Source organism: Notolepis coatsorum (genome assembly GCF_963971535.1).
Source record: "Notolepis coatsorum genome assembly, chromosome: 1".
Taxonomy (NCBI): domain Eukaryota; kingdom Metazoa; phylum Chordata; class Actinopteri; order Aulopiformes; family Paralepididae; genus Notolepis; species Notolepis coatsorum.
Window position 1 is genome coordinate 150,086,661 of NC_140165.1, and position 25,265 is coordinate 150,111,925.

The window sequence follows — 25,265 nt, forward strand, 5'->3', positions numbered from 1 at the left end:
GCCACAGACACCAGCCCTAGCCAGAAATAGTGGTGGTGAACCAGAGGACAGAGGGGGCAGGGACTGGGAAATTGGAGTAGGTAGGTGTGTGTGTGTATGTGTGTGTACACACTTATGTGGGAGTGAGTAAGAGTGTATCAGTGTGTGTGTGTGTGTGTGTGTGTGTGTGTGTGTGTGTGTGTGTGTGTGTGTGTGTGTGTGTGTGTGTGTGTGTGTGTGTGTGTGTGTGTGTGTGTGTGTGTGTGTGTGTGTGTGTGTGTGTGTGCGTGCGTGCGTGCGTGCGTGCGTGCGTGCGTGCGTGCGTGCGTGCGTGCGTGCGTGCGTGCGTGCGTGCGTGCGTGCGTGTGTGTGTGTGTGTGTGTGTCGGTTGTTGGAATGAATGGGTGTGTGTGTGTGTGTGTGTATGTGTGTGTGTGTGTAGGGTTTGTGTCCCATGCTTGTGAATCTCCATGCCAAAAGAGATGAAGGGAGGAGAAAGAGGGCTGCCTGTTGCTCTAAATAAGAAATGTGCTCTTCGTTAACTTGCCTGGTTAAACAAGGGTTAAAAGGAAGAAGAAAGGGGGGGGCCCTGCAGCTCAATTTGTCTGCCTACTGAAACATTGTGCATTGTGCCAGAGGACTTTTCATCATTTAAATACACCAAGGAGAGAGGGGGGGGGGGGGGAAGGAGGGGGAGAGAGAGAGAGGGGCAGCGCAGCTGAGAGAGAAAGAGACTGCCTCTTTGAGCTGTGGGGTAGAAGTGATGGATTCAGCTCTCAGAAAGTGACAGTCTTTTCCTAACGGACCACAGAGAGAGAGAGAGAGAGAGAGAGAGAGAGAGAGAGAGAGAGAGAGAGAGAGAGAGAGAGAGAGAGAGAGAGAGAGACAGAGAGAGAGAGAGAGAGAGAGAGAGAGAGAGAGAGAGAGAGAGAGAAAGAGAGAGAAAGAGAACAATCCTCCCTGGACTCTCACTCTTCCTCACGAAACTACCTCCAACAGAAAACTCACCCAGTGTCCTTGTAAAGTCCTACAACGCCTTTTTCTTTTTTCCAACAACCTGCGTAATGTCTACAGAAGAGTTCCCAGCATGTTGAGGCTTCTGTCGGTCTAATGAAGGTCTTTTAATAATAGGCTTTAAAACCAAGGTTACCTCCGCACTGGTGGAATGGACTCAGGTGACAAAGAGTAAGTAATAGACATAGTGTGAGAAAGGGAGAGAGGGGGACACCACGGAGCTTTACCACTTGGGATGACTTTCTATCAGGTGGAACTTCAATCAACTCTGCCGGAAGGGCAATACAACTGAAGGAGCACATTCAACAGTCTACAATTATCTGGTAAGAACTATGTGGCCTTTGACTTTCACTCTTTATTTGATTGATTGATTGATCATTAATGACCAAGTTGATTGACTGAATGAATTCATTAACATGAGGTAATATACATTTTGATTGAAGTAACATTTGATTGGATTAATATGAGGAAACAAAGGGATGACCTCTTACACTTCCGAGCCAAATTAATGTTGAGGCGATTCTGTTGCCTTTTTCCTCAAAGTAAAAGGTATGATAAACCTGGGCTGCTCACTTTGCAATGAGTCTTTCTTCGAATAACAATTTCTTAAATATAGAGTTATGAGTATAATACAGTTTTATGGGGAATTCACGGGAATTCCACCTTCTGATAATTTGAACCTGGCAGCTGACTGAGGGATCAGTCCAGTACAGAGAGGAGAGTCCCAGGTGCTTGTTAACCAGCACTCAGCTTGTCAAAACACAACGTTCTAAATGGTGAAGTGACAAAGGGCAGAGAGAGGCCGCTAGTGAATGGGGACGGTAGAAGAACGCTAAGCTTCTCACCATCAACATCTTGGCAATTGTGACACAACTCAATATGCCACAAGCGAAATATCTTTCCATGAGTAATGCGATTCAGACAAGGCAGTCAAAGGAAGGCAACAGCTCACATGCCTGTCAAAGCCTCAGTCTTTCTGGGTCAAGGTCATGGGTTGACGTTGGTTCCCTGTCCCCTACTGACAATTATCTTTTGTTTCGTGCACCCTATCTTTAATGGTTGCAAATATATCTTGGAGGATGGACACACACAAAAAAAAACACACACACACACACACACTGAGCAGTGGTTGGTATTTGATATACTTGTCCCGGAAGGCCTGGTCCATGTACAGATCAAAGGTACAGCCTACTTCTATGACCAGCACCTCTCTGTGGCTGGTGTCAACAAAAACAACGTCCGGTGTATTTGGTATGTTAGCAAAAACATCGTTGGTAAGGCCAAACCACTCTGGTTTCACTCTGGCATGTTTGTACATTGCTGCACTAGATGGTGATATGTTCCGTCCACACACACAACACACACAACACACACACACACACACACACACACACACACACACACACACACACACACACACACACACACACACACACACACACACACACACACACACACACACACACACACACACACACACACACACACACACACACACACACACACACACACACACACACACACACACACACACACACACACACACACACACACACACACACACACACACACACACACAGGTGTTATAGATGTGACAAACACAGTACATATATGCATACACATAACAACAGAGCATAAATACGTTTTCATATTGTTAAGTTTCCTATTGTTTTTCATATTAAGGAATCTTAAAAGTGTCCTCCACCTCTGTGTACAGTAGGGTAAAATAAAAGAAATTATAACTTGCTTTTCAAAATGAGCATGTGAAGCTATACATGGCCTCAGGATGTTGCCCTGAGCTCTAGAGGACAGGGAAGTCTGGTGAATCCCTGCTTTGTTTCTGCTGCCAGAACAGTGTTTGGATAAGGAGGCTTTGAGGCAGAATGTTGGAGCTTATGGAAGCAGTTCCCCGACCCCCTGCCTCACCCACAAGTGACTCCCCAACTCTAGGTAAAGGAGTCTAGGTAATTTTTTGATAATAATAATTTTATAAAAAATCTGCACCATCAAAGATTTTAAAGGTAGTTGAGTTTGAGGTTAATCATGTTTCAATCATGTCATGTTATGGGCTTACAAGGATTACATGCTTGAGGAAAGAATGAGGTCACCCTCAAGGTAATGCAGACTTCCATGAGCAAATTGAACTTGACTGTGATCCAACACATATTGGGTGTCCATGCAAGGGGCTCTGCCAGGTCTCCACACAGTTGGCGCTAATTTGAACATGCAGCACTACAAGGCTGTGTCAAAGTGCCTGCGTCTTATCTGCTACTGCTGCTGCCAAACGAGGTGCTTTATGGATCTGTTTCGGTCCGATGATCCAGACGATGATGAGATTATGGCGCATTCATTCAGAAAGCGATGACTTGCGATGGGGATGAATAGGGATTAATTGGGTCAGCAAAAACAGACTTCTATGTAACGCAGGGCTACAGGAGGTAAAGGCTACTGTGTCTGCCCTATACAGGCTCTGCTCTATCTCCCTCTCTCTGTCTCTACAGGGTCTGCTCTATCTCCCTCTCTCTGTCTCTACAGGCTCTGCTCTATCTCCCTCTCTGTGTCTCTACAGGCTCTGCTCTATCTCCCTCTCTCTGTGTCTCTACAGGCTCTGCTCTATCTCCCTCTCTGTGTCTCTACAGGCTCTGCTCTATCTCCCTCTCTGTGTCTCTACAGGCTCTGCTCTATCTCCCTCTCTGTGTCTCTACAGGCTCTGCTCTATCTCCCTCTTTCTCTGTCTCTACAGGCTCTGCTCTATCTCCCTCTCTCTGTGTCTCTACAGGCTCTGCTCTATCTCCCTCTCTCTCTGTCTCTACAGGCTCTGCTCTATCTCCCTCTCTGTGTCTCTACAGGCTCTGCTCTATCTCCCTCTCTGTGTCTCTACAGGCTCTGCTCTATCTCCCTCTCTCTGTCTCTACAGGCTCTGCTCTATCTCCCTCTCTGTGTCTCTACAGGCTCTGCTCTATCTCCCTCTCTGTGTCTCTACAGGCTCTGCTCTATCTCCCTCTCTGTGTCTCTACAGGCTCTGCTCTATCTCCCTCTCTCTGTCTCTACAGGCTCTGCTCTATCTCCCTCTCTCTGTGTCTCTACAGGCTCTGCTCTATCTCCCTCTCTCTGTCTCTACAGGCTCTGCTCTATCTCCCTCTCTGTGTCTCTACAGGCTCTGCTCTATCTCCCTCTCTGTGTCTCTACAGGCTCTGCTCTATCTCCCTCTCTGTGTCTCTACAGGCTCTGCTCTATCTCCCTCTCTCTCTGTCTCTACAGGCTCTGCTCTATCTCCCTCTCTGTGTCTCTACAGGCTCTGCTCTATCTCCCTCTCTGTGTCTCTACAGGCTCTGCTCTATCTCCCTCTCTGTGTCTCTACAGGCTCTGCTCTATCTCCCTCTCTCTCTGTCTCTACAGGCTCTGCTCTATCTCCCTCTCTCTGTGTCTCTACAGGCTCTGCTCTATCTCCCTCTCTGTGTCTCTACAGGCTCTGCTCTATCTCCCTCTCTCTGTCTCTACAGGCTCTGCTCTATCTCCCTCTCTGTGTCTCTACAGGCTCTGCTCTATCTCCCTCTCTGTGTCTCTACAGGCTCTGCTCTATCTCCCTCTCTCTCTGTGTCTCTACAGGCTCTGCTCTATCTCCCTCTCTCTGTCTCTACAGGCTCTGCTCTATCTCCCTCTCTCTCTGTCTCTACAGGCTCTGCTCTATCTCCCTCTCTCTGTCTCTACAGGCTCTGCTCTATCTCCCTCTCTGTCTCTACAGGCTCTGCTCTATCTCCCTCTCTCTGTCTCTACAGGCTCTGCTCTATCTCCCTCTCTGTCTCTACAGGCTCTGCTCTATCTCCCTCTCTCTGTCTCTACAGGCTCTGCTCTATCTCCCTCTCTGTCTCTACAGGCTCTGCTCTATCTCCCTCTCTCTGTCTCTACAGGCTCTGCTCTATCTCCCTCTCTGTCTCTACAGGCTCTGCTCTATCTCCCTCTCTGTGTCTCTACAGGCTCTGCTCTATCTCCCTCTCTGTGTCTCTACAGGCTCTGCTCTATCTCCCTCTCTCTCTGTCTCTACAGGCTCTGCTCTATCTCCCTCTCTCTGTCTCTACAGGCTCTGCTCTATCTCCCTCTCTCTGTGTCTCTACAGGCTCTGCTCTATCTCCCTCTCTCTCTGTCTCTACAGGCTCTGCTCTATCTCCCTCTCTCTGTCTCTACAGGCTCTGCTCTATCTCCCTCTCTGTGTCTCTACAGGCTCTGCTCTATCTCCCTCTCTGTGTCTCTACAGGCTCTGCTCTATCTCCCTCTCTCTGTGTCTCTACAGGCTCTGCTCTATCTCCCTCTCTGTGTCTCTACAGGCTCTATCTCCCTCCCTCTCTGTGTCTCTACAGGCTCTGCTCTATCTCCCTCCCTCTCTGTGTCTCTACAGGCTCTGCTCTATCTCCCTCTCTGTGTCTCTACAGGCTCTGCTCTATCTCCCTCTCTGTGTCTCTACAGGCTCTGCTCTATCTCCCTCTCTGTGTCTCTACAGGCTCTGCTCTATCTCCCTCTCTCTGTCTCTACAGGCTCTGCTCTATCTCCCTCTCTCTGTCTCTACAGGCTCTGCTCTATCTCCCTCTCTCTGTCTCTACAGGCTCTGCTCTATCTCCCTCTCTGTGTCTCTACAGGCTCTGCTCTATCTCCCTCTCTGTGTCTCTACAGGCTCTGCTCTATCTCCCTCTCTGTGTCTCTACAGGCTCTGCTCTATCTCCTCTCTCTGTGTCTCTACAGGCTCTGCTCTATCTCCCTCTCTGTGTCTCTACAGGCTCTGCTCTATCTCCCTCTCTGTGTCTCTACAGGCTCTGCTCTATCTCCCTCTCTGTGTCTCTACAGGCTCTGCTCTATCTCCCTCTCTCTGTCTCTACAGGCTCTGCTCTATCTCCCTCTCTGTGTCTCTACAGGCTCTGCTCTATCTCCCTCTCTGTGTCTCTACAGGCTCTGCTCTATCTCCCTCTCTCTGTGTCTCTACAGGCTCTGCTCTATCTCCCTCTCTGTGTCTCTACAGGCTCTGCTCTATCTCCCTCTCTGTGTCTCTACAGGCTCTGCTCTATCTCCCTCTCTCTCTGTCTCTACAGGCTCTGCTCTATCTCCCTCTCTGTGTCTCTACAGGCTCTGCTCTATCTCCCTCTCTGTGTCTCTACAGGCTCTGCTCTATCTCCCTCTCTGTGTCTCTACAGGCTCTGCTCTATCTCCCTCTCTGTGTCTCTACAGGCTCTGCTCTATCTCCCTCTCTCTGTGTCTCTACAGGCTCTGCTCTATCTCCCTCTCTGTGTCTCTACAGGCTCTGCTCTATCTCCCTCTCTCTGTGTCTCTACAGGCTCTGCTCTATCTCCCTCTCTCTGTGTCTCTACAGGCTCTGCTCTATCTCCCTCTCTGTGTCTCTACAGGATCTGCTCTATCTCCCTCTCTCTGTCTCTACAGGCTCTGCTCTATCTCCCTCTCTGTGTCTCTACAGGATCTGCTCTATCTCCCTCTCTCTGTCTCTACAGGCTCTGCTCTATCTCCCTCTCTGTGTCTCTACAGGCTCTGCTCTATCTCCCTCTCTCTGTGTCTCTACAGGCTCTGCTCTATCTCCCTCTCTGTGTCTCTACAGGCTCTGCTCTATCTCCCTCTCTGTGTCTCTACAGGCTCTGCTCTATCTCCCTCTCTGTGTCTCTACAGGCTCTGCTCTATCTCCCTCTCTCTGTGTCTCTACAGGCTCTGCTCTATCTCCCTCTCTCTGTCTCTACAGGCTCTGCTCTATCTCCCTCTCTCTGTCTCTACAGGCTCTGCTCTATCTCCCTCTCTCTGTCTCTACAGGCTCTGCTCTAGCTCCCTCTCTCTGTCTCTACAGGCTCTGCTCTATCTCCCTCTCTCTGTGTCTCTACAGGCTCTGCTCTATCTCCCTCTCTCTGTGTCTCTACAGGCTCTGCTCTATCTCCCTCTCTCTGTCTCTACAGGCTCTGCTCTATCTCCCTCTCTCTGTCTCTACAGGCTCTGCTCTATCTCCCTCTCTGTGTCTCTACAGGCTCTGCTCTATCTCCCTCTCTGTGTCTCTACAGGCTCTGCTCTATCTCCCTCTCTGTGTCTCTACAGGCTCTGCTCTATCTCCCTCTCTGTGTCTCTACAGGCTCTGCTCTATCTCCCTCTCTCTGTCTCTACAGGCTCTGCTCTATCTCCCTCTCTGTGTCTCTACAGGCTCTGCTCTATCTCCCTCTCTGTGTCTCTACAGGCTCTGCTCTATCTCCCTCTCTGTGTCTCTACAGGCTCTGCTCTATCTCCCTCTCTCTGTCTCTACAGGCTCTGCTCTATCTCCCTCTCTCTGTCTCTACAGGCTCTGCTCTATCTCCCTCTCTGTGTCTCTACAGGCTCTGCTCTATCTCCCTCTCTGTGTCTCTACAGGCTCTGCTCTATCTCCCTCTCTCTGTCTCTACAGGCTCTGCTCTATCTCCCTCTCTGTGTCTCTACAGGCTCTGCTCTATCTCCCTCTCTGTGTCTCTACAGGCTCTGCTCTATCTCCCTCTCTCTGTCTCTACAGGCTCTGCTCTATCTCCCTCTCTCTGTCTCTACAGGCTCTGCTCTATCTCCCTCTCTGTGTCTCTACAGGCTCTGCTCTATCTCCCTCTCTGTGTCTCTACAGGCTCTGCTCTATCTCCCTCTCTCTGTCTCTACAGGCTCTGCTCTATCTCCCTCTCTCTGTCTCTACAGGCTTATCTCCCTCTCTGTCTCTACAGGCTCTGCTCTATCTCCCTCTCTCTCTGTGTCTCTAGAGGCTCTGCTCTATCTCCCTCTCTGTGTCTCTACAGGCTCTGCTCTATCTCCCTCTCTCTGTCTCTACAGGCTCTGCTCTATCTCCCTCTCTCTGTCTCTACAGGCTCTGCTCTATCTCCCTCTCTCTGTGTCTCTACAGGCTCTGCTCTATCTCCCTCTCTCTGTCTCTACAGGCTCTGCTCTATCTCCCTCTCTGTGTCTCTACAGGCTCTGCTCTATCTCCCTCTCTCTCTGTCTCTACAGGCTCTGCTCTATCTCCCTCTCTCTGTCTCTACAGGCTCTGCTCTATCTCCCTCTCTCTCTGTCTCTACAGGCTCTGCTCTATCTCCCTCTCTGTGTCTCTACAGGCTCTGCTCTATCTCCCTCTCTGTGTCTCTACAGGCTCTGCTCTATCTCCCTCTCATCCTATATTCCATGTGTGTCTGTCTGTGGCAGCTCGCTCTAATGAGGTGGCGAAGAATGTGAGGAATGCCATGCTCTCGCTGAAACGAGAGCGGCTCGGGGTGAGAGACGTGGGCTCAGGCTGCACATCTTCTAATTACTATGTGCTGAGCAGGACTGAAAACAGCGGAGCGCGACACGGTCAGAGACACATTGACCCAGACGCTGCTGCGCTGACCAACGTCATGCTGGACCACGGCTCCGGCTAGTTCACAACAAAACAAATCAAGTCAAGTCAATGGGGCTACTGAAAACACTTGAAAGTGCACCCAAAGCAAAGTGATTAGCCCCTGGCTGTACAGTGGAGGAGGTTTCAGAGCTTGTTGTACAGAGTGAAGAATGGCCCAATTAATTTACATTCGTTTTGTGGCTAAACTAACCGGAGCCGTTATCCAGCAAGAAGCACAGCATGGGTTGTATTGAGGAAGGACTCTTACCGACAACATCATTGTGTGTCCAAAATTCTGAACTTACCCGTAAAAAACCAATACATTGTGATATAAAATAAAACCCTATTAAAGACTGCACATCAAGGAACTTCTGATCACATCAGGTAGTGAGAGTGTTGACTTTATTCCTCACCAAGCAGTGAGGCTCCAAAGTGTCCTCTGTGTGTTTCCATATATAACATTTCTCAACACCAGGGAATCATGAGAGATTGGCCAGTCAATGGCGGCTTGCTGAAGTGAACTAATTATCACAGCAATACGTGATGAGGGTTGTAAGGTAGGAGAAGGGTTGGAGGTGGCAGACAGTGGATGGCTTTAACAGACTGTTTCTACTGGGGCAGATGGAACTCTCTCTGGTCCCTGGGAGCCAAAGTGCTGCCAGCGTTGTTAATTGTACGCACACACACACACACGCGCGCGCACACACACACACACGCACGCACGCACACACACACACAAGCATACCCCTAAATCCAGACTTCACCACAAGCTGCTGACAATTTAAGGTGTAAGGGAAACCGGGAGACTCTAGAATAGAATAGAATAGAATAGACTTTTAATTGTCATTGCACAGTATACAACGAAATTTCAGGGGAGCTCCCACAGACCGTAGTACATAATACATACATGAACACATAACACATAACACTGTACATAACAGAATATTTTAAATAATAAAGTGCATAATGGGTGGTAATCAGAGATTATCAAGTGCAGTGGTAAGTGCATGGTGCACGTGAGGGGACAGTCAATGAGTGTTTAACAGTCTAACTGCTTGGGGGAAAAAGCTGTTCTTAAATCGTGTACTCTTAGCATGTATTGACCGGTATCTCCTCCCTGAGGGAAGGAGCTGAAAGAGGTGATGTGCTGGGTGCGACTGGTCCTTGATGATACATTTGGAGCGGTGGAGGCAGCGGGAGGTGAAGACGGAGGTGATGTTTGGTAGAGGAGTCCCGATGATCCTGCCTGCCGCCTTCACCACCCTCTGTAGAGCCTCTTGCTCTGCCTTTGTGCAGCTGGAGAACCACACAGACACACCGTAGGTCAGCACACTCTCAACCGCACAATGGTAAAAGTTGACAAGGAGATTTCGGGGCTGACTGCCTCCAACGTGGGGCTCCACTGTTGTGGAGGGGAAGCACACAGCGTGTCTCTGACAGGCATCAGGTTCCAGGGAGAGAAGCCACAGCAGCCACCGGCCAAATACAACCATCAGCACAGGAGAGGGAAGAGGAGCCGGGGCTATTCTGGTCCCTTTGGTTTGGGTTTACTTATAGGCTATTCTTAGACTAATAAGGTTAATAGGTTGTTATTATTATTAGACTTTTCCCCTATAGGAATTGGATCTGTTGTATGAGACATAATCACAGCATATAATTATTGTACACTGCGAGACTATCTCTTTTAATAACATTGAACACTGTACTGACAAAGAGGATCTGTCTTATCTGGACAGTGTGGTTAAGTCGTAATGATGCTGTCAATCAGCGGGTGTTGAGGTGATGTCATAATAATAATAATACTAATTCATTACATTTATATAGTGCTTTTCTAGACATTCAAAGCGCTCCCCAAAATGTAGGATGGAAATGGCCTCCTTCACCACCACTGTGGCCAGGCTTTGTCGGCAGGATTAGTGCTATGGATACGGCCCCTTGAGCTTTATTGATGTGAAGGGTTTCTAAATAAAGTTGATTCGGAGTCGACTTTGAATCTATGCAAGTTTCAAGTTTCAAGTTATTATTTGTCACAATAAAATACATGTACTTTACGGTGAAATGCTTGGTTCTGTATGAGCCCCTGAGAGTGTGCTTCATACAGTAACGAAGTAAGTAAAAAAGTAAGTAAATGAGGAATATACTATACAATACAATGTACAGTCTAAGTACAATCTAAGTACAGTGAGTAAACATTTGTAAACAGTGAGGTACAAATGTAGACAATGAGGTACAACACTTTAGGGCAAGGTGCAAATGCAAATGAGGTATGAATGTAGTGCAAATCTCTTTAGTAAATAGATAAATATACTGTAGTGTTAAAGTGTCTAAAGTGAGTGTTAATAAGGTGAGTGTTTGTTTAAAAGTGAGTGTGTGCATGTGGATGTGTGTGCAATGAGTGTAGATGATGGGTTGTTAGAGTCATTGAGCATCCTGATGGCCTGGGGATAGAAGCACCTTCTGAGTCTCTCTGTATAGTCTCTCTGCATGCACAGAGCATGTACCTTTTTGGTCCGTAACTGTCACCGACTTGTAGGCGCGGCTTTGGTGACAAAACGGGGTTAACACACTGCAGTACAGCCACGAACCAAAAAGGTCAAAGGCTCAAATGCTCTTGTTCTCGGAAAGCTCTGCATTTCTCTTCTCCACGTATCCAACCTAATGTGCTGGCAGAACGCCCAGAGTCCCAAGACAAAAACAATGTCTGCTCCCTTCTGCTTTTGAGGGCTTCCTGGGCATCATACGGTTGGTTATCTTCCTTTGTAACAGTTACGTAGGGGTGAGTGGAGCGCAATGCTTGATTTGCAAGTCATACTTAGGTAGCCAGTTAGAACTGGGGGGAAGTATATATGCACGTCTTTGCCAAGTGTTTGGATCTGACAGGCCTCTCTCTGGGCTTTGGGGAGGTGTTGCACAGGGCTGGTCTGTAATCCAATCTGCAGCAGCTTTCAATTAAGGAGCCCTGGGGGTTCAGGGCCTTGTTATCCTTTACACAGGAGTCACATTCTCCTCTTCAGTCAGTGGCATCCCCTCCGCTTCTAATAACACCCACATCACCTTCAAACGCTGCCCTCACTTATTTTTCTAATAAAAAATGCCCGCTCTTTGAAATCCGGGACCAACTACCCCGCTGCCTCGTTTCCATGTACTCCTGCAGGAAAGTTATAGGTTGTATTTCAAAGGCCACTCACTGGGGCAGTACTCCCGAGGAGATTATAATCTAAACACTGTATTATTTTCACTGAGGCAGTACTCCAGAGGAGATTATAATCTAAACACTGTATTATTTTAACCGAGGCAGTACTCCCGCAGAGATTATAATCTAAACACTGTATTATTTTAATTGAGGCTGTACCTCCAGAGGAGATTATAATCGAAACACTGTATTATTTTATTTAACTGAGGCAGTACTCCAGATGAGATTATAATCTAAACACCATATTTTAACTGAGGCAGTACTCCAGAGGAGATTATAATCTAAACACCATATTATCTTAATTGAGGCTGATAAGGGTGATGTTACATAATGTTCCTATTAGACTGTTTAATGTGTGTGCACCAGGTGGTAAAAGATGAGAGAGCAATCTCTTTAGAAGCTTCAAGTCTGGGTGAAATTTCAATGTAAAAAAAAAAAAAAAAAAAAAAAAAAAATGCTTTAAAAAGCTATCCTAATGAATAGTGATTATCTGTCAGTGCCCGAATGCATAAATACTTTGCTTCGAGTCTGATGCAACTAGATCATTATTTCAAAACAGGACCATGGATAACATCATCATCTGCTGGTGTCTCATAGTTTCCATTTACTAGAGCTGTCCAGGCCTTTGGAGGAGGGATGCAGATACTGTAGATGTGTTTTTTAATGTGTCAGGGCCCAACAGTCACCCCAGAACCACCTGAGCCAGGACGCGTCTATATTAATCCCAGCCCAAGAGTGCTTCGCGTTGCTCTGATTGGCCACAACGCCCATGTGACCGCGGCGCGCGGCAGAGCGGTAGAGCGGAAATAGGCTGCTGCCTCCGCGTCAAGAAAGACAGACAGGCATTCTATTGCCATGCTCTGCGACAAACTCTAACCTTAACCAACTCCGAAAGAATGCCTAAACTTAACCCTAACCTTAACCAACTCCGAAAGAATGCCTAAACTTAACCCTAACCTTAACCAACTCCGAAAGAATGCCTAAACTTAACCCTAACCTTAACCAACTCCGAAAGAATGCCTAAACTTAACCCTAACCTTAACCAACTCCGAAAGAATGCCTAAACTTAACCCTAACCTTAACCAACTCCGAAAGAATGCCTAAACTTAACCCTAACCTTAACCAACTCCGAAAGAATGCCTAAACTTAACCCTAACCTTAACCAACTCCGAAAGAATGCCTAAACTTAACCCTAACCTTAACCAACTCCGAAAGAATGCCTAAACTTAACCAGCGAAAGAATGCACGTTTATATAGAGAGATGATAAATTAACGAAACAAAGGAAAAAAAATTATAATTGAAGTGATTCGAACTTGTCACCAACGCACCGCAGGCTCCACAGCAACGCTCTGCCGCGGGGCGTGCTAGGCGTTGTCGCGGCCAATCAGGGAAAATGCGGAAGCACTCGGCAGCACTCTTGGGCTGGGATTAAAGAAGCTAAACTAAGCACACTCCCCGGCCTGGCAGCCATGTAATAAGCTTTAAAAAAAAAAGTTCACTTTCACTACCACACTACCATAGGGTTAACCCTTTAACTGCGACAATACAGCTGGTTAACACTTTCACTGCCACACGGCAAATGGTTAACCCTTTCACTACCACACTACAGAAGGTTAACCCTTTCACTACCACACTGAAAGGGTTAACCTTCTGTAGTGTAGTAGTGAAAGGGTTAAAACAGCCACTTGGGAGATCAGTACATCATTTGAAAAAGGGAATATTTTCCGTTGGAGGAATGAGGGAGGATTAGTGTTGTAGTTCCTGTTGAACATATTCAATAATGACACACACTCACGCTGAATTATAACCATTGAAAAGTCAAAAGGTATGATATATCTTTAGTAATGAATGCAAAAATGTCTAAAGAGAAAAACCGGATCCCGAAATTATCTGTTTGGCTGTGGTGGTCCTGCCCTCCTACCAAATTTACAATTGACCTACAGCAGGGGTGGGCAACTTTGTATATGGTGAGGGCCACTAAATTTCCACAATCAATCTGGGGGGCCGCATTGTTTATCAGCAGTCCCGCCATGAAGTAGTACCCCATCACTCAAATAGCCCATAATAGTCACAGATGTGATAAATAAGGCATATAAACTATTATAATTTGTTGTAACTTTGTTTTTATTCCATTTAAAACGCATTTAGTAACTGTATGAATTTATAAATACAGCTGAATTTGAAAGTATTGCTGTGTAACCAAAATATATACAAAAGTGACCAATTATAATGAAGGCTTCTATTAAAATAAATGTATGAACTTAAAGCCCACTGCTCAACAAACACAAAGCAGCATTCCTGCTGCATTTCACTGCAACAGTAAATCAAAAGTGCAATAATAAATGATTTTGTTAAATGTATAAACTTTTATCCTGCTACTAAACAAAACATTCCTGAGTGCCTCCCATTGACCCTTTATCAAACTGGCATGACATTCACCCTCCCCCACAGTGGGTCAATAATGGTTCTGTCTTTAATGAGAGACTTGTGGTCTCTCCTGTTGGCGCACAATAGAAGGAATGTCAACTTCAATGTTTGTGCATGCAATCTGCATCAGATGAAATAACATTTCATTTTTGTGTGCACGCGCGTACACATCCGTGCACGTACTTCTGCTCAGAAAAGTGCTGGGATGGCGTGGTACCGCGTGGCATGACCAGTGCACCCCTGATTATTAGTGACCCACAATAGATGGAAATTATGTTAGCGAACTTACCTGATGTATAATGCAGTGCAGCATTGGACACTCAACGCCACTCTGCCTTAGAAGCCCGGCGAATCCTGTGTGTTTTCCTTTCATTGCGGGTGCTCCATCGGTAACAACAGCGGACAGTTTATCAAACCCCCCATAAGTTTATCAAACCCCCCATATTGCTGCAGGGCACTTTCAACAGTGTTGAATATGTCCACACTAGGGCTGACCCCTATTAGTCGAATAGTCGACTAATCGATCGAAAGGAGCCATGGTCGACTGCCAACCTCTTAGTCGAATGCAAAAAAATAAAAATAAAATAAATAAAATGGGGCCGCATGGAGTGTCGGTGAGGGCCGCATGCGGCCCGCGGGCCGCCAGTTGCCCCTCCCTGACCTACAGTATCTGCTTCCCTCAGACAAACAAAGTTGGTTGGCTACAATGATGCACGTGTTGGGATTTGTGTTGAGTGAATAGAAGTATCCTGTACTACACAGTTGTAGCAAGTGCCCTATCTCAAGCCCCACCCTCTTTTCTTGATCCTACAATCACAAATGTTGCTTTTTCTCCCCCAAACTACATATACATGAACTACACTACCAAAACCAGGGTTGATGCCAAATATATTCAATACAATTAGACAAAACAGCCAATGGGAATACTTGTGGTATAGTACATATGTCAATAACGAGTAATATAGCAACAATGAGATTCTTAATTGATATTTAGGCAATACTGTGTCCTATACAGTATGTATTGCATAATTCAAAGTCACAGCATCCATTGACATGCTCAGCAGGAGATGTGTGCATGCTTTCATTTTGGTTCTGGTGGCCTATATTTTCTAAGAGCTCCAATGACCTACAGCCTCCCCCAGGTTGAACCGGGATGTGTAATGTATAGGGCTTCCCTGCACAGAACAACTCCCTGAGCTGTGTGCCTCTCTGCCTCTGTAATGGAGACTAGGATCTGGGCATCCTGAGGGATAACCACTTTGCCTCTGGTCTCAATCAGCCATGCTGTGAAGGACTTCATTGATGTCCTGTCAGAGTGAGTGTGCCCCCTCAGTCCTGAGAGGTTTCAACCCTACGAGCAAGGAATGGGTTTCATACAGCTCATTCTGAAGCTCTTTGGTCGAGGCTTGTCCATACTTCTGCTCGGTTCCTATTTGAGGATGCAGTGACACATCGACATTGTCTCCTCTTAGTAATACAAAATAAAAGTGGGTCAGTTTTGGCACAATGTTTGCTTTATAATATATGAATGTACCTCCTCCTTCTCCTGTTTTCTTTCTCCCTAACCATTCTCCTCAGGCTTTGGCGAGTTTGACCTAAACTTATGGAGTGCCCTCCTGTGGTCCTGCTGGGGGTGATTCTAGTGTATGGTCTAGTCTGTGGGGCCGAGCAGACCAAGGGGAGCCCTCCTTCCAGCCATGCCAGGGACCAGGCTGGAGCCAAAAAGTTTGAGACCAGCGAGGATGTCACAGACAGGGGGTTCCTGCACACAGGAAGGAGCAGGCGAGCCCCACCGGACCCACAGCAGGAGAAGTGCTCCTACACCTTCATCGTCCCCCAACAGAAGGTGACCGGAGCCATCTGTGTCAACTCCAAGGAACCCGAGGCTCTGCTGGAGAACCGGGTCAACAAGCAGGATCTGGAGCTGCTGAACGGGGAGCTGCATAAGCAGAAGAGGCAAATAGAGACCCTGCAGCAGCTGGTGGAGGTAGACGGAGGCATCGTCAACGAGGTGAAGCTGCTGAGGAAGGAGAGCCGCAACATGAACTCCAGGGTCACCCAGCTCTATATGCAGCTGCTGCATGAGATCATCCGGAAGAGAGACAATGCCCTGGAGCTGGCCCAGCTGGAGAACAAGATCCTGAACCAAACCTCCGAGATGCAGCTGCTCACCAGTCGTTACAGGGACCTGGACCATAAGTTCCACCACCTGGCCTCCCTGGCCACCAACCAGTCGGTTCTTATCGCCCTGCTCGAGGAGCATTGCCAGACTCGGCCTGTCCCCCACCCTGTCCCCCCCCAGCCCCAGCCCCGACCACGGCCCCCTCCACCGTCACCACCCCTCAGCAAGCCCTTCCAGCCCCCCATCCTCCCACGCATCAACAACAACCAAATCACCAACGAGATCCAGAGTGACCAAAAGTCCATACCGCCTGCCCTTCCAACCATGCCCAGTGGCACCCACAGTCCCTCCACCACCAACAAGCCGTCTGGTGAGTCTTTCAATTTCAGAAATGAATAGGGCTCTTTCTTCTAGAATAAAGGGATTTTGTTAACTTCCATGTATGTGGAAAAAGTGAAGCTGGTCATTTCCAATGAAATCGCACTAAAATAGACCAGTCAGCATCATTAACAGAGGTCAAAAAACAAGTGGGCCATGTGTCTGGACCTGTGTCTGAGTTAGTGGGTATATATATATATACACACACACCCCTTTATGTGCGTATGGCTCCACATTGGACCTCTTCAATTAATAATTAATCACAAGACAACAGCAACTAGCCATTGTCAGTTTAGATAATATGTCTCCTGGGAGAGAGGCTCTCAAGGAGAACAGAGATTCTGTCGTCGTCTAGACGCCTTTGAGATGCATACTGTATCATCGGGGCTGGTTAGAGCACATAATACAAAGTATAGTAAAAGGCTAGAACATCTTGGGCATCCTTATGGATAGTTGGCTCACCAGCTCGCAAGTCTTCTAAGCATATACAACCAGATGATACAAAAGATATATATAAAGTGGGTGTGAATAGTCCTTTCATTTGATTAATGGACGTGAATGGTCCTTTCATTATTTGCTGCCTGTTTTGATTTAGACAATCCTCCTTTAGTTGTATGTTAGGAAGGGGAAACAACCAAACTATAGTCTCAGTGTAACCATGGCTCTAGTTGACCCCTTTTCCATTGACATTTTGTGCTACTGCTTGCCCTTTTCACTATGCCACTGTGTGTGAACAGTACCCTCTGTGCAGAATGTTTGCAAGGTGACTTGCAATTTCCTGCCCAAGGGCTGTGCAACTCACACCCCAAAAAGTTACATAATAACTCCTTAACATGGAACGGGAGTGCTAAACAATGTGGTTATGGAGGGAGAGAGGGATCCTGGGAAGAATGAGAGAGAGATGCAGAGAGTTAGAGGCAGACAGGGACAAGAGACGGGAAGGAGTGGAGCAAGAAATACAGATACCACCAATCACGGTGATGTCATTTGTTCCACCAAAAGAGCAGACTTTTATCAGACAGGGCAGGGAAATGCAGCGCTCTGGCTTGTGTCTGCTCTGCCCAGACACACCTTATAAGACTCAGTGGCTGGTAAATAACAGGCTAGGGGATGGAGACCATCCAGAATAACCTGTGGTGGAAGAAGTACACAGTTCCTTCAAAGGTAGAAATAACCAGGTAAAGTAGTACTCTGGTGAAAGTCCTTCAAATTTCTACTTGAGTAAAAGTAGAATAGAATATTTGATATTGAATGTACTGTGACGAACCTGGTGGGTTTCAGGCTCGCCATGGTTCAAATACAAACTCATTTGAATTTCCACACAAGAGCAATATCAATCAATACAAGTATTTATTGAATTCAGGACAGAATCCAGAGGGAAAAGCAAAAGAATGGTCGTGATTCAGTCCGAGGGTCAAAAACACAAAACAGGCTCGCTGAAAAAAAGGGATTGTTCACAATTCAGGGTAGTCGTCCAGTCCAGGGTCAGTACACAAGGGGGTATCTCAGCCCGTCCAGGGTCCAGTACACAAAGAACACCTACTCGCCTTTACCTCTCCTCTTACTACCTCTCACCTTCACAACTCCGAATATAACAATCTCTCACTCTCTCAATACAACAACTCCAACCTCACCTCCGCTCCACTTACGGTGTGCACGTGAGATGTAGGTGGACTAATGATGCGCAGGTGTGTTCTATCAGTACTAATCAGCTACCTAATTGACTCTACCCCCTCCAGTGGCAAAAGTATCTCCCATCCTTCACATATCCATGGGAGGGGGGGGTGAGATCTGCCACAGTACTTAAGTATCAAGGTAAAAGTAAAAGTACACATTTTATATGACATTCTTCTATTTCCTTGCTTGGGAATGTGCAATCCTTGCTCCATTGACCTCTAAAGGTTATGTTAAAGTGGCATGTGAGGCGACAGTGGCTCGGGAGGTAGAACAGTCGTCTGGTAATCCGGAGGTTCCTGGTTCGATGAGCAAGTAGGCAGTGTAATCAAAGGTGCAGATGAGGGTCTGTATGCCCTATGAGTTAGATTATAGGTTACAATAAATATGGTCAATATATAATTTACTGTGTGGTGGAGGGGTTTCTTGCTCCCTCTTAAACACCAACAGTGGCTCAGGAGGTAGAGCAGTCGTCTGATAATCCGGAGGTTCCCGGTTCGATTCCCGCTCCTCCTGGTCAGCATGTCTAAGTGTCAGACACTTAACCCCTAACTGCTCCAGATGAGCAGGTTGGCACCTTGCATGGTTGCCTCCTCCGTCGGTGTGTGAATGTGTGAGTGAATGGGTAAAATGTGAGGAACAAATTGTAAAGCGCTTTGGATAAAAGTGCTATATAAATGCAACCATTTATCATATGTGGTCCAGATATGCTGGTTCTGATTATTATTATTATAATTTTTTTTATCCACTTTTTCTCCTCCTGTTTCTCTGTGTTTTTCTCCCATTCCAATTTAGTCGTTATGTCAATTCCCCCCTCCCCTTCCTGGTCGTTGCTCGCATGTGCCCCCCACTGGTCGGTCTAGGGAGCCCTGAAGTCTATCAGATGCTTCCTCCGAGACATAGGAGACAGCCAGAAGCATCTTTTCACCTGCCAGCGCGGACTCTCATTGGCGAGGTGTAACGTGTGGGAGGTCACACTACCCTCGCCATCTCCCTCCCTCGCTGTGCAGGCGCCCTGACCGACCTGTAGGAGTCGCTGTTTACAACGACCAGAATACCACCCCACCGGCTTCCCTCCCGCTGACTCTGCCAATTGAGCCAGTATGACGGCCGGCCAAGCCGGAGGCAACGCTGACAGCCGGATTCGATACCAGTGTCTCTCGCGTTGGTGACGAGCGCTTAGTCCGATGCGCCACCCAGCCGCCCTGATTATGTCCTCTTGAAGTTAGCAGGTTGAATTTTATTTTTATTTTTTTATCTTTCTTCCCCTCTTTTTCCCGATTTTTCTCCCATCCCACCCTTCCTGGTTGTTGCGCACTTTCCCCTACTGTTGGTCCGGGAGACCGGAGACTGTCACATGCTTTCCTCCGACGCATGTGCAGCCTGCCGGCAGGCCAGCCTGGCCTCGCAGATTCTCACCGGGGAGAGTGTAGCGTGTGGGAGGCCACACTATCTCTCCCTAGATCCTACCCTTGCTGAGCAGGCGTCCCGACAGAACTGTAGGGGTCGCTGTCCACAACGCCCAGGACCCACCTTTCAGCTTTCCCACCCTCTAATACTGCCAATATTAGTGTGAGCGGCCAGCCAGGCTGATAGCAACGCCGGGAGCTGGATTCGAACAGGCGAATCCAGCTTCTCCGGCATTCATCATCTTATGCCACATTTTGCATTCAATTTTTTTTTCTTCAAATTGACTGATGGGTTCAGATAAATGTAGTGGAGTAAATAGTACAATATTTCCTTTCCTTTCCTCCCAAGTAAAGTACAAGTACCTCTAAATTGTACTTTGATACAGTACTTGAGTGAACGTGTACTTTCCACCACTGAAAATAACATAGTACAAATAATTTGGCTTACGTGCTCTTTCTTCACTTCCAAATACTGATAGGATAATATGGATTTAATTATTGTGGCTTTGATGACTATATTGTGTCACTTCATATTTCTATATATCTGTCTGTATATAGTTATTCTATAATAATAGTAGCAGGAATTCTTCACACAAAGTGCCTCTCACCAGCCCTCTGCTTGCATTGCTATTTCACTCTGTCACAAAGTCCTGATGCAGACCCTTCTCTAATTCTTCCTGTAGCTCTATATGTATTTTCTTTTAATCTGTGTCCATTATTGCTATGCTTTGTAAACTGGGACAGTTAGCAAACTGAATAGACGTGACATCTTGAAAAGGTAAAACACTTTCACAGACAATTTAAACAATGCCTGCAGAGTGGGGAAATTCTTGGGTGTGAATGTAATGGAACACAGGCAATGTACCAATTTGTTTTAATTGATATGAACTCATTTACACAGGAAGGCCAAGTGAGACTAATAAACTAAAACTAAACATGTGCCGAGAGTCCAACATGGAAAATAAAATCCTTGTGAAATCACACATGGTGTAACATAATTAAATCCAATCCTTTGTGGACTTTGGTTACTGTCACTGTTTCTATTCATGTCTATTTTTCACAATTTTAAATCATAAAGCAGATGTAAATGATGCCATAAGGTAAAATGCCACTGAGCAATTATTGCAACCTTAGATTAAGTACATTTTTTAACGTGTTTCATTCCTCTTCACAACATACTCATGAAATACTACCTCACACAAAGTTTGGCAAAATAGCAAACTATGAGATGAAGGGGAATGTGAAGTGGAGGGCTGTGAAACTTTTGCAATATCGACTTCCTGGTAAAGAGCTGGTTGGGTAATAAGGCAATTTTCTATTTTCTTAAATTCTGGAAAGCTCTCTTCAGTTGAATGATAGATCTAGATTTTCTGTCTGATTTTAACAGTCTATACTCCCATTGAATATCAACACAATTTTAATTAATTAGGCTACCTACTGCTAATTCCAAGGAATAGGCTTAATCGGAATGGCTTATCATCCCCCAAAGGTCTAAATGGCGCAGAATTAACTCATTTGAATCAGTCATTTGATGTGTTATTACAGAATAAAACAAACTCTTTACCAAAAGGATAAAAAAAACATATCTTTTTCATTAAGAAGGATCACAAACGGTGATGTTTAGTTGTTGCTACTGTTTCATCATTGAGCCATCAGGTCTCCCTTTGCCCACATGCCAGAGTTGCTTTTGGCTGTACAGGCTGCAGCCATTTCCCTTGTGGAGAAGCAGCAGCCAAAGTCAATTCCAGTGTTTAAGCTTTTCTCATTGAAACGTGGGATTCCCTGTGACAGAGGATAACAACTCTTTATGTGCAGTTCATTCCCTTGAGATTGGGATATTCCAATTGAATGTTATGGAAGGAATTCATTGAATAGTTTTTCAATATACCTTGTTTTATTGCAGGTCCATTTAAGGACTGTCTGCAGGCTCTGGAAGATGGACACACAGCGAGTGGCATGTACCTGGTGAAACCGGAGAACGCCAACCGGCTGATGCAGGTGTGGTGTGACCAGAGACATGACCCGGGTGGCTGGACGGTGATCCAGAGGAGGGTGGACGGCTCGGTCAACTTCTTCAGGAACTGGGAGACATACAAGGTATTTAATAAAACCTCACACAAATTGAAAACATTTTAGGGTGTTTTATGTATGTTGTTTTCAACCAGATGTGAATGAATAATGAACAGGTAATTGTTGAGGTATTAGAGTGGCATTTTCCATTGCCTGATCTGTTACCTGTATCACAAACAGTACTGTATTTGCAAATCTGGTATGTCATAAATGTATAGATGTAGCAGTACTGACTATCTGTATGTCATGTATGTCATATATGTCCTGATGAATTGAAAATGGGGGACCCTGATGTAAACAAGACGAAAGTCTTTCTCTGGTCTGCATCCCCTTAACAATTGTGTGTATTGAGCTGTACTGTATTGTACCCATTCTGCAATCTGTTAATAAAGTTTTCAATCAATCAATCATGCAAGATTCTACCTCTGTCAGTCACCTTCTATGACTTGTGACTCGTAACAACCAGTAACATCAATTGGCTCTTTGAGAAATGAGTCCATTGCATAGTAACACATAGTAATAAGAAAGTCATGTCACAATCAGGGGGGTAGAAAGAAATTCTGGGCCCTGTGCACATGACATGTCTCTGCCCCCCCCCCCCCCCCCCCCCACACACTTCTGAGGGACTCCCCCAGTTTGGGGCCCCTGGGTAGTCAGTTTCACCACCCCCCCCCCCCCCCCCCCCCCCCACACACACACACACACTTCTACGCCCCTGGTCACAATACGGTATAACAGTTGGCCATGTCAACATTTCTGATACTCTGATAGTCATGAAGAACATGTCATTGGCAGCATGGAATAGTGGGGGAACACTTACCAGAGGCATATTCATTTCCTTGATCTTTTGAAAGTGCTAGAGCACTTGAACAGAGGGTGAATCAGTTCAACAGAGAACATTGGCAGGGGCTGGCAGACGATTTGCAAAGGCCCTGATTAATTCATTGGCAAGTTTAGTTAAGGGATCTTTCCAAGACCTTTAAACCACATGGAGCTCAATAATTAAATGTGCACATTCGTCATCTGAGTGAGTCTCCCCATGATTCAAAGCATGTGCAGGTTAATGGACGCCATACTAATACATGACCAGAGCTAGAATTGTGCAGTCCAGCTACATATTCTGTTACAGGATCTCAGATCCTCATTACACAAACTGACAGGCCAAGTTGTTTTCAAACAGTGGAAATCTGGGCACTCAATCCTAGCTATAAACAAAGATCATGGACCATTTGTTGTAAGATTTCCTGATAATAAACAACACTCTCTATTGCTAAAAGTACTGTAGGGCCACCTCCAGGACATACAACTGGTTCTGAATCGTCCTCAGACTAAACTAAACTAACCTTTCAAAGCCATTCAAGAGGGATTTCTCCATTATGCTGATGATGTTGTCTTCTCTCTGCCCCCTCACAGCAAGGCTTTGGTAACATTGATGGTGAGTACTGGCTGGGCCTGGAGAATATCTACTGGCTAACCAACCAAGCAAACTACAAGTTGCTGGTTACACTAGAGGACTGGTCTGGCAGGAAGGTGTTTGCAGAATACGCCAGCTTCAGACTGGAGCCTGAGGCTGACTTCTACAAGCTAAAGGTGGGACGATACCATGGGAATGCTGGAGACTCTCTCACCTGGCACAATGGCAAACAGTTCACAACGCTGGACAGAGACCACGACATATATACAGGTAGCCACTACTGCTGCATGTACTGTACATGTCTACAGCCATCTGTGTTCCTGGCCACTTAGTACCCATTGAATTCTGTGCGCAACTAGAGCTCTAATAAATAGTTTGTTGCATATCTACAGTAAAACATTTATATTTTCCTCCCTCATATACAGGTAGTAAATTATGGTACAACCGTAGACATCCTAAATCCTATAATAATAAAAATTACCTCAATAGACTACACAAGAATGCTCTTCTATGTTTATATATATGTAGGCTATATATATTCTCTATATAACATGATGTATATGCTACTGTACTGTGCAGTTCCGTATGTTTACTTTTCTTTTTCTATCTTTTCTTCCCCCGTTAATGTATCCCTCTTTTCCAGGTAACTGCGCCCACTACCAGAAGGGAGGCTGGTGGTACAACTCTTGTGCTCATTCCAACCTCAACGGAGTCTGGTACAGAGGAGGACACTACCGCAGTCGTTACCAGGACGGCGTCTACTGGGCCGAGTTCAGAGGAGGGGCCTACTCACTGAAGAAAGTTATCATGATGATCCGTCCTAACCCAAACACCTTCCACTAGGCGTCAAAAGGGTATTCCTATGGCATTTGCACCACTCCAGAACTTTGTATGCAGCTCCTAAGCTCCACCTTTTTTTAACGGAGGGGTGCTATATAAAACCAGATAACAAATATGTTGAAAGTGCAATAATTGATTAACTGTACCTCTGGTACCTCCTGACTGTCCCCATCACTCCACAAACAAAAAGGACCTTCCTATTGCTCCTTTCCCATTGGACGCAGAATAGTGATGTGCTGAATGTCTCAGGGGTTGTGTGAAGTATATTGCCTTTGATTAGATGATAATCTGCTATTTTGGCTGGATATCAACAGAGGTTTCCTTTGCTCTGCGTTACATAATGAAACATGTAACTAGATTCAACTTTAAAAAGGCCATAACTAATTCAGTTGAGTAGCTTTAGGATAGCAATCCTACAGTATATTGTAATTATAGTATGTATCTGATGCTGTATAATGCAATGACATGCAAATGCAGATGACACAGGAAACAATATCCAGTGACTAGTTTTTATTTCCCCTTAAAATAAACTCTTCAGGTGTGTAATTTATCAAAACAATAACAATATTTCTCAAATTATGATACAAGCATCTTCTCCCTTTAACACTTCAAAATACAACAACAAAGTTGTCCTAAATCTGTTACAACTATTATGATTATTGCCAGCACAATTCCTGACTGTAAGTGTAGCACACTGTTCCTCTGATGTGTATTACGCTCAGAAAGCGGAAAAATACATTTGCTTTAATTAAACATGTATTAATTTGCTTGTATAAAGCGAGCAGTGTACGTACTGTAAAGAAATTGATCGGATTTGTTAATGTCAACACATTGTGTCTGTACATAAAAGATATTTGTAATATAATGTAACAAAATCGGTCATGTATCAGTAGCAAGTTGTAATAAATACATGCAGCTCATCTTTTCTCTTTGGTGTCTCCTTGTACAGACAGCTTTCCTATTTGATACAGTTTTGGAAGTATGGTCACTGCAGTTCTGTCCGGTTGCTGACAAGACAGGTGCTAATATGAAAATGTCATTGTATAATTATTATCATGGCCAAAACTATTCATCGTATTATCTTGGTGGATACTAAAATAGGCAATAAGGAATAAGCAGTTTTGGTACCCTCTCTGCTTCTGTAAAATGATTTGCTCACACTACTCATGGTTTCATTACAATAGGTGTTACTTCTTAAAACAAGCCATGGCAGCTGTGGGGATGAAAGTGGTGATCATAAACGTTGTAAGCTTCTCTTTCTGCCCTGTGGACAGTGTTATGAGATGCCAAATCACACTGTCTGTGATCTATAGCGTGTATCAACCACCACAGACAGAGTCTTGGAAGGACAAATACAATTTGACAGGCTGGAAAACCT

General features: G+C 45.7%; 1 protein-coding gene across 1 annotated transcript; it reads left to right on the forward strand.

Annotated features, from left to right (window-relative positions):
- The first annotated feature begins 786 nt into the window (after window positions 1–786).
- On the forward strand, window positions 787–24,807 carry angptl2b (angiopoietin-like 2b). Its single transcript, XM_084321746.1, has 5 exons — window positions 787–1,316; window positions 15,559–16,472; window positions 21,467–21,660; window positions 23,047–23,317; window positions 23,691–24,807. The coding sequence occupies exons 2-5, from the start codon at window positions 15,584–15,586 to the stop codon at window positions 23,888–23,890; spliced, it is 1,554 nt and encodes a 517-aa protein (XP_084177872.1). The 5' UTR covers window positions 787–1,316; window positions 15,559–15,583; the 3' UTR covers window positions 23,891–24,807.
- Window positions 24,808–25,265: the final 458 nt, after the last annotated feature.